Source organism: Nicotiana sylvestris, chromosome 6 (genome assembly GCF_000393655.2).
Source record: "Nicotiana sylvestris chromosome 6, ASM39365v2, whole genome shotgun sequence".
NCBI lineage: Eukaryota > Viridiplantae > Streptophyta > Magnoliopsida > Solanales > Solanaceae > Nicotiana > Nicotiana sylvestris.
Window position 1 is genome coordinate 94,202,681 of NC_091062.1, and position 10,721 is coordinate 94,213,401.

Here is a 10,721-nt window from a genome sequence, read left to right on the forward strand (position 1 = left end):
GGCAGTCAGTCTTCACCTTCTCAGCATCTGCTACTAAACTGATTTATGGGGACACAAGTTCAGACTATCCCGGTTTCGAAGAAGACTTCTCGACCTTGAAATCAAAGGTCATTTCACAGGATCTTGTGATGAATTCCTCAAGATTAGGGGGTGCTATTGCCTTACCCTTAGACGAACGTGAAGAAGGGGGAGGCACATCCTCCCGAGAGACAGAGATGGAAGCCTTCGTCATTCTTGTTTAAAGGTTTCAAAGGAGAGAGGAGATCATAATCAGAGAAAGAGCGCAAGAGAGAAGTAAGAATAACTCTTTTTACAGTGAAAAATAGGGGGCGAAGGAAGAAGTATTTATAGAGGCCAAGCATGTACGTTGGAGCAGGCCAAACGGTAGCAAACCGCTATAGTTAATTCAAAGGCTCTTCGAAGGCTGTATGGATGCGACTCTTAGTCATCCTTTTTTGTCACATTAATCGCTTGATATGACGCAGTTAACATCATGATGGGTGTATCGAAGAGGCAAGAATTTAAGGCCATTTCTTATCATTTTCACTCTAAGAAACGTAGGGACTATTTGTACACGGCTAAAATCGGAGAGTCCAATTTTATGATCGTTACGACATTCCGTAGTTCAGAATACTCGAGGTCTAGCTCTAGTCTGATCCCGAGGGTTCCCTATGACCAACATCGGGGCAGCACAGTTCGACGGCTATCATGAACAAGCAGAAAATTTCCGAGGCGCGTGATCAATGCTAACAATGCCTGCAAGAATAGTTCAAGTCTGTACCATACCTTTAAGTAGCAGTACCAACTACTTTTTCTTTATAATAAATGCATATGTACTATGTTGGGATTCCCCCTCCTATATAAAGGGCACCCTTGTTATTTTTTACACGCGTGATATTCAATACAAGAACAAGAACATTCTCTGCTCTCTAACTTAAACATTCTCTATTGTTTTTCCTTTGATTTATTGCTTACATTTATTGTGTTTCATTGATTGTTCTTAATTTACTACTCATCATTGATCATAAAGAGCCATCATCAAGGCTCCCAGAACTGTTAGTTCTTCATCAATTGGCCCCAGTCCAGCGTTTTAGCTCAACCTCGAGGCCTGGCGCAGGCTAGCTCGAGGCTCCGATTCTAGCCATTCGGTTTGCATAACATATTAACTTCAAAGCTCTTATCTCTTTTTCTTTGCTCACACGTAGCATCTATTGCTTAACAACTAGTACTAAAGTAGATCACATATTTTTAGAAACACAAAATTAAATCTAATTGTAATTACCATTTTCAAGGTAAACAGATAGGCAGTTATGAAAAGATAGAAGACAATAAGAGAGGTACAAATCTTTAGTTAAGTCAAATAAGAGTCAAATATGCAATAAGAGTGAATCATAAAGCTATTATCATAAGCAAGTAGAGGTGAAATTAGAAAATAGGAAACTCAGCCATATCCAGAATAACTTCATACTCAGTGAATATATGAACCTAAGAACCCTAAAGGCCAGCTTTCGAAAAATAAGTCCGAGCATGCACTCGTCATCGCGCGTACATGAACTATAATCAACATAGAAAACTCAAATTCTAAGGGGAAATTCCCCACACAAGGTTAGGCAATATACTTACCTCAAAGAAGACAAGCCGATACTCTAAAATGAGCTTCTCGGGTGAAATTAAACTTCCCCAGACGGCACAAATAAAACTCATAAAAAACTATTTTGGATCATAAAGTCTCAATCTTTAACAAAATCCAAAAATCGGTCCAAAAGTTGACCCTCGGGCCCGCACCTCGGAATATGACAAATTTTATAAAACCCGAACACCCATTCCATTATGAGTTTAACCATACAAAAATTATCAAATTCTGATACCATTTCGTCCCTCAAATCATGAATTTTCATTTTGAAAACTTTCTTCCAAACCCAATATTTTCCTCAACCCAAAACATAAATTAAATGATAAAAATAAAGATAAAATCATGGAATATATTAAATACTAGGTGAAGAACATGTACCCAATCGATTTACTTGAAAACCCCACAAAGAATCGCTCAAAACCGAGCTCTACAAGTCAATATATGATAAAAATGGTCTAACCCTTGATTTGGAAAACTTATCTTCTGCTCAGATGTTAAAGCATCGCAAAGGCGGAGAAGGGCTCGCGTTTGCGAAGAAGAAAAGAATGAGGCTGCCAAAAGTCCCTCTGCGAATGTGAGTGAAGGGACATGAATGCGAAGAGTAAGAAACAGAAGCTTTGCTAATGCGGGAAGAATGACAAGAATGCGAAGAAGAAATAGCCACCAGCCCCCAGCTGCAAATTTCTACTACGCGAACGCGAAGGAGGGGCTGTGAACGCGAAGAAGGGGAAAGGGAGACCTTTGCGAATGCAAGAGGTTGAACGCAAACGAGAAGAAAAAATATTTCACCTTCCAAAATAACACTACGCAAACGCGTAGGCAAGGACGCGAACGCGATGAAGGAAACCAGATGACAGATTCAGCAGTTCAAAATAGGATGAAAATGACTCGTAGCCCACCCAAAACACACCCAAGGCCCTCGGGACACCGTCTAAACACACAAACAAGTTCTATAACCTAAACGGACTCGCTCGAGTTCTCAAATCATATAAAACAGCGCCAAAAATGCAAATTGCGCCATGAATCGAACTATGAACTTCTAAATCTTCCAACTACGAAAACTCGTGCCGAAACCAATCAAACCAACCCGGAATAATGCCAAATTTTGTAGGAAAGTCCCAAATGAGATAATGGAGCTGCTCTAACTCCCGGAATTGAATTCCAACCCCGATATCACAAAAGTCAACTATGGGTCAAACTTCTTCATTTTCCAAACTTCAACTTTTCCAACTTTCGCCGAAATGCCTCAAATTCCAAATCCGGACACACGCCTAAGTACAAAATCACCACACGAAGTTGTTGACATCAACCAAAACTCATTCCAGAGCTGTTTACATAAAAGTCACATTCTGGTGAAATTCTCACCGCTTAAGCTTTCAAAACTAGATTCCTTCTTCCAATTCGACTCCGAATTATTTGGTAACTGAATTAAACCATACACGTAAGTCAGTACACATAATATGAATCTGTTCAAGACCTTACACTGCTAAACAGAACTTAAATTCTCAAAACGACCGGCCGGGTCGTTACATCCTCCCCCTCTTAAACAAACGTTCGTCCTCGAACGTGCCAAAATTCTCCTCAAAGTCCTCAAATCACTGAATGCACACTTCCAACATACACCTACGGGTGATCCCACATCACCCCGATCCACATAAACCCGATGACACAATCTCAACTATAATTTACCCCTTCCACCAATACAAATAAGGCTTAGATCCAAACTTCTCACTTTCCATTCATTTCCAAAAGACCCGATTCTAAATCGGTATTTGGTATTAGTCTCACCCAGCTGAATCAACTCACGCCCACACCCACAAGGGATGACCACACAACACAACACACTACACATAGGCCCATAATAACATTTTTTATCATAATAGCTGCCCGAAATCAAATCCAACATCGGCAATTAGCCTCACATCTGATAGAACTCCGTTTCAAACCTCCACAACACTAACGATGATACAAGAACTACGAAAAACCTCATAACTAAACATCTGAATCGACAAGTCACAACTAACACCACCGGGTACACACCCCGCAAGCTAAAACTTAAAAAACATAGAACGAAAATGACTAAATATGAAAAGGGAAACACATAAGGGAACTATCAAACAAGCCCGACAGGCACAACTCTCTATCAGTACTAACCTACAAAACAATATAACAGGGAAAGAATTAAATCATATGAAGAAATCACAAGGACCTCATCCTGATATAACTTCCACCGCGATACACAACCCAGTTCGAACACATCAAATCACATGAAATCACGAGGGTCTCGCCCTCAACTTTAACTTATAGATCGAATATACATAATACCAATTGAAATCTTCCACTAACTCAGCTCTGCCAATAATATCACAACACTCATTGAACTCTCACCCCGATAGAGTATCAAATCACAATTTGTAACCAAAATACGCAGATATTACATCAAACCTACCGTAATGGACAACAAGAATTTCACTACTAGTCCCGGAACTCTCAATAATGAATAAAAACAAACAATATACATGGCTACCACTCATAGAATCTCCCAATAGGGCAAACACGTAAACAGAATACTGAGTCAGGAACTCACCTATATGTGGAGCAACAAATATGGAACTCATCCCGATAAGCAGAACTGAAATAAAATACGGAAGGTTCTGCTCTAGAACAAACTGAAAACATACTTGTATAGCATCATATGGCGTAACGGTGTCAAGCCTACCATATGAAACACATCAACGAGTCGGGCCTCCCCTAATGGGCGCCCTCTACTAACCTGAATAACTCGTTGTGACACATCTGTCCAAAGTTTGGGACAATCTCTCACCATGTGGTTAGTATCTCCATACTCAAAGCAACCCCTCTGCTGACATAGCTATGGGAACTGTGCGGTATGGGTACTTTGAGACCCATGAACACCTTAATCAATGTGCGAAGCCTAAAGCGCAAACTGAACAGGCTGACCCACAAAACCTCTACCATGTTGCTCCCTACCTCCAAAATAAGGACCAGCAGATCTCTCCGATCTATGAGGCCTCCTGCCCTCTCTATAGTCTCTCTCCTAATCTCGTTTGTCCTCTCTCTCCCGATCCTGCATACCTCTAATCGGTGAGCGGTCCCTACCACCTGCTGAAAGAAAACATCTAACTCCAACTCCTGAGCCATGCTGAACCGAATATCATGCCTGAGCCCCTCAATGAATCTACAGACTCGCTCTTTAACTATAGCGACAAAGGTAGGTACCTGTCTGGCCAAATAACTGAATCTGATGGCATACTCTAATACTGACATCGTGCTCTAGTGCAGCTACTCAAACTTCGCGTGCATGCATCCTAAAGGGATTGAGGTACAAACTCTCTCAAGAACATCTCCAAAAATTGAACCCATGTAAGTGAAGCTACATTGGCCGGGCTACCCAACTCATACGCCCGCAACTACTGATAAGCTGCTCCCTTAAGCCGAACGTAGTAAAAGCAACCCCACTCATCTGAACAATACCCATAGGGCAGAGAATGCAATGGCACTCCTCTAGAAAACCATGTACACTCTCTGAAGACAAACCACTGAACCTTACAAGTCTAAGCTGTTCTTCCTCAGATGCTGCTACCCTAGTCACGGGCTGAACTGGAACCACTGGTTGTGTCTTCATGACACCTGGAACCTGACCAACGTGAACTCGCTACTCTAGAGTGTGGGCAGCGGGAGTCTGAGTCCCTCCCCCGGTCGGTGAAGTAGCTGGTGCAACCGTAATCAACCCCGCCCCCCCTCCCCGAGCTAATGTACCAAACATGCTTAGGAACTGTGCTAAAGTCTCCTGAAGTCCGGGGATAACAATAGGCGCCTCTGGTACCTGCCCCCAACTAGAGCTACTGGCGGCTCCTCAACTGTTGCTCTACTAGATGCTCTAGCTGCGTCACGTATTTCTCGTCATCCTCTACCTATGCCTCTAACGACACCTGCTCCGGGAGCAGCGTCATTGATAACTACAGCTCGTGTCCTCACCATTTGTGAGAGAATAGAATGATAAAAGTTCAAACTCTAAGATCAATAAGCTCGCACAATAGGAATGAAGGAAGTAAGATTATCCTAATAGTTTCGTAGCCTCTCGAAGATAAGTACAGATGTCTCTATACCGATCCGCAAGACTTTAAACTCACTCATGACTCATAGCACCTATAAACCTAGTGCTCTGATACCAACTTGTCACGATCCAATTTCCCCTCCGTTGGGCATCGTGATAGCACCTAGTCTTAGGAACTAGGTAAGCCTAGCATTTACTGAATAACATCAATAATAAAGAAAATCTAATAATCTCGATACAGAAATCTTTACAAAATTTACAATTTTCCAAAACGGGTAGTACAAGTCATAAGCTATACAGAGTTTACTACAACTTCTAAATACAACTGTATGGAAATAAGTAAAATAGTGTGAATACAAAAATAGGAAGGTAACTCAGAAGCCTGCGAATGCATCAACAAGTTTACCTTGAGTCTCTACAACAACGATCCGCACGGCTACTAACGAGCAAATACATGGATCTGTACAAAAATGTACAAAAGTATAGTATGAGGAAACCACGGTGGTGCCTAGTAAGTATCAAGACTAACCTTAGTGGAGTAGTGACGAAGAACAGTCATGACATCTACTGGTCTAATAAATTAAACAAGTATAAGTATATGAACAACAGTGCATGATTTCTACATGAAAACTATGCAATACGAGTAACAATACAGTAATTACAATGAGAAGGGAAAACGAGAAGTATCAGCGGAATACAATAATAATGACATAGAAGAGTTAGTGGAAACACAACCTAAATCTGAAAGCATAGATACAGCAAAGACAAATAACAACTCAACGTCTACAACAACTTTCTAGTCAACAACCTTTACGAAGTACCGAACCTCGGATAAATTAAAACTCACAGGTCTCAATACCTGAACCCTAACACTTGGCATCATGTGCCCTCATCACGCCTCATAACCACACTGACGACTCACGTGCCAAATAGAACCATTCCCATATGGAAGGAAAGTAAACAAGGGTGTGCATCTATACTCCACCATATCAAGAAAACCTCTTATCCGATAAGGTGCTTAGCTACGTATATGCTTGTAAAAATGTCCTAACATAATTCATACCAGCTAGTAAGCATAAGGAAAAGAATAGACAGCACGTAGAGTGTTTGCAAAATAGGGGGATCTACTGGAATACCATTCGGTAGTCCTAAAGTAAATATACAGAATAGGGGGATCTCCCAGAATACCGTTCTGTAGTCCCAAAGTGAATATGCAGGGGGATCTCTCGGAATACCGTTCCATAATCCCCACGTAAATATGCACGCAACCAATAGAGATAACAATTACAGCATGGCAGAAATCTCGTGCATCACCACAACAAGTACAACAGCAACAACGACAATAATACAACGTACGACAAGTAAGACAACTGAAGAAATTTAAATCACAAAGAAATGGTAGAACTCATTCACAAGGAATAACTACAGTAAAGAATGCTAGGCATAAAGAGAACAACTTACAAGGGAAAACTAAAATATAGCAAACCATCCCAAAATGTACAATTCAACAATAAGGAAGCTAACATGAGTCAAATAATTCCAAATAATGCTATGTCAGCTGAAATATAGGATATCTAATTACTTTTAAGATTGAGCAATTACGAAGGTTATTCAACAATTCAATTAATGATAAGCGGCGAAAAGATAATCGCAACCTCAATTAAAACTAAACAATTATAGGATGAGATAATAATAACTTCAGATAAGATACGCAGTGATGAAAGTTAGCTTGACAATAGGAGAGGTACAAATCTTCAATTAAGTAAAATAAGAGTCAAATAGGCAATAAGATTGAATCATAAAAGAATTAATTTCAATTAAGCATGTGGAGGTGAAACTAGTAAATAGGAGACTCAAATCCTAAGGTAAAATCCCCCACAAAAGGTTAGGCATGATACTTACCTCAAAGAAGACAAGCCGATACTATAAAATGAACTTCTCGGGTGTCACGACCCAGTTTCTCCCTCCGTGAACTGTAGTGACGACACCTAGTCTCTATGACTAGGTAAGCCTAACATTGCAGAAAATGAAATGAAAACACAATGATAATAGCTAACAGATATAGTTAATAAGCAGAAATAGTTCCGCTCGGCATATATAGTAATCATCTTTCCCCAAAACCCGAAATGTCGCCAGTCACAAACTTTCAAGATTTTCTAACTGTTCTATACATTAACGTCTGAAAAACAAGAGGGAAATTAACACAAGGGAAAGAAGGGGACTCTTAGGTCTACGGACGCGGGAAGATGTACCTTGAAGGCTCCTGAAGCAGCAACCACACAACTAGACACGAGGCTGATAGCTAGTACCTGGATCTGCACGAGGAAAACATGTGCAGGAAAGGGCATGAGTACACCACAACGGTACCAAGTAAGTGCCAAGCCTAACCTCGGTCGAGTAGTGACGAGATCAGGTCAGGGCCCTACTAGTATAAATATAACAAAGTAAGACAAAAAGAATATTATGGTAAAGTAAATACGGAAATATAATAGGGATAGAACTCAATGGAAGCCAACAGCTCAGAGCACAGTATTGGCAACAGGGGATCTCCCGGGATACCATCCCGTAGTCCCAAACGTAAATGTGCAGGAGGATCTCTCGGAATACCATTCCAGAGTTCCAAAGTAAATATGCAGTGCTGAGGGATCTCTCTGAATACCGTTCTGTAGTTCCAAAATAAATATATAGTACAGGGGATCTCCTGAAATATCGTTCCGTAGTCCCAAAGTAAATATGTAGTATAGGGAGATCTCCCAGAATACCATTCCGTAGTCCCAAAGTAAATTTGCAGCTCAATCAATATAAACAGTAGTTTCAACAAGAAAATACACAATTTAGACTAAGTTCACATCAAAGAAAACAGGTAATTTACATTAAACATGATGCACATAGTTCAAATAGACAGTTAAAACACGTAGGCATGTTTTTGCTTTTCGAATCTAAATAAGGTAATTACATATACTAGTGTAGTTTCAACAAGGAAAAACAGATTAAGACTTAGTGAAAAATAGAGTTTTACAACAAATAGCCCGTGTACGTACTCGTCACCTCACGTACACGGTGCTCATATATCAAACAGTACAAAAATCCTTAAGGGAGTCCCCCCAACAAAAGGTTAGGCAAGTTACTTACCTCGAACCAAGCTCAAATCAATCTATAATAATGCTCTTTCCACGAAAATTCGGCTCCGAATAGCCCAAATCTAGCCTAATAAAATACATAACATAAATATAACTACAAGCAACTAATCTAGCTAATGAAATCAAAGTTGAGGCAAGAAAATAGAAAAATGCCCAAAAAGCACCATATGAACTTAGCCGAGCTCTCAAATCACATCAAACAACGCTAAAACCATGAATCACCCTCCATTCCAAACTTTAAGAACTTGAAACTTCAAATATTCTATAACTGATGCCGAAACCAATCAAACTACGTCCAATTGTCCCCAAATTTTGCACACAAGTCATAATTCACACTACAGACCTACTCCAACTTCTGTAATGGGATTCCGACACCGATATCAAATATTCTACTACCGGTCCAAAACTTCAAAAATACGACTTTCACTGTTTCAAGCCTAAATAAGCTACAGACCTCCAAAACACAACCAGGACACGCCCCTTAGCCCAAAATCACACAACGGAGCTAATGGAATCGACATAATTTTATTCCGGAACTATCTTCACATAGTTTTAACTATGGTACAAATTCTAAGACTTAAACTCTCATTTAGGAACTAAGTATCCCAAAACAGTCCGAAACTCAAAACAAATCTTCACGGAAGTCACAATAGCAGAAATAGATATGGGGAAAGCAGTTAATGGAGGATCAAGGCTCTAACTCTCAAAATGACCGGCCATGTCGTTACATCCTTCCCCTACTAAAATAATCATTCGTCCTCGAACGAGTATAAAGACATACCTGAAGTGGTGAAAAGATGAGGATAACGGCTACGCATATCCAGCTCAGTCTCCCAAGTCGCCTCCTCGACCGGCTGACCCCGCCACTGAACCTTCATTGATGCAATGTTCTTTGACCTCAACTTTCGAACCTGCATGTCCACAATAGCCACTGGCACCTCAACATAGGATAGATCCTTGTCCAACTGGACTGTACTGAAATCCAACATGTGAGATGCATCACCGTAATACTTCCAGAGCATCAAAACATGAAATAGCGGATGGACTCCTGCTAGTGTGGGAGGTAAGGCAAGCTCATAAGAAACCTCCCCAACACGCCGCAACACCTCAAAAGGACCAATAAACCTTAGGTTCAGCTTGCTCTTCTTTCCAAACCTCATAATTCCTTTCATAGGCAAAACCCGAAGCAAAACTTGCTTTCCGACCATGAATGCCACATCGCAACCTTTCGGTCCGCATAACTCTTCTGTCTAGACTGGGTTGGGCAAAGTCTATCCTGAATCACCTTAACCTTCTCCAAGGCATCCTGAACCAAGTCTCTACCCAATAATCTAGCCTCGTCCGACTCGAACCAACCCACTGGGGACCGATATCGGCTACAATATAGAGCCTCATACGGTGCCATCTAAATGCTGGACTGATAACTGTTGTTTTAGGTGAATTCCACAAGGGGCAAGAACTAATACCAAGAACCCCCAAATTCTATCACATATGCATAGAGCATATCCTCAAGAATATGAATAGTGCACTCGGACTACCGGTCCGTCTGAGGGTGAAATATTTTGCTCAATTCCACCCGAATACCCAACTCCTGCTGCAAAGCTCTTGAGAACCATGATATAAATTGCATGCCCCGGTCAGAGACGATAGATATCGGCACACCATGAAGTCTGACAATCTCATGGATATAAACTCGAGCCAACTGCTAGGAAGAATAGGTAGTCATCATAGGAAGGAAATGAACTGACTTGGTCAGTCTATCCACAATCACCCAAACTGCATCAAACTTCCGCTGAGTCCATGGGAGTCAAACAACGAAACCCATAGTGATCCGCTCTTATTTCCTCTTCGGAATATTTTCTTTCTGAAG

General features: G+C 40.9%; 1 protein-coding gene across 1 annotated transcript; it reads right to left on the reverse strand.

Moving 5' to 3' along the window:
• Positions 1 to 7,857: 7,857 nt before the first annotated feature.
• On the reverse strand, positions 7,858 to 10,059 carry LOC138870960 (uncharacterized). Its single transcript, XM_070148804.1, has 3 exons — positions 9,724 to 10,059; positions 7,964 to 8,026; positions 7,858 to 7,890 (listed from the first exon to the last, which is right to left on the reverse strand). Exons 1-3 carry the CDS (start codon positions 10,057 to 10,059, stop codon positions 7,858 to 7,860), a joined length of 432 nt encoding a protein of 143 aa, XP_070004905.1.
• Positions 10,060 to 10,721: the final 662 nt, after the last annotated feature.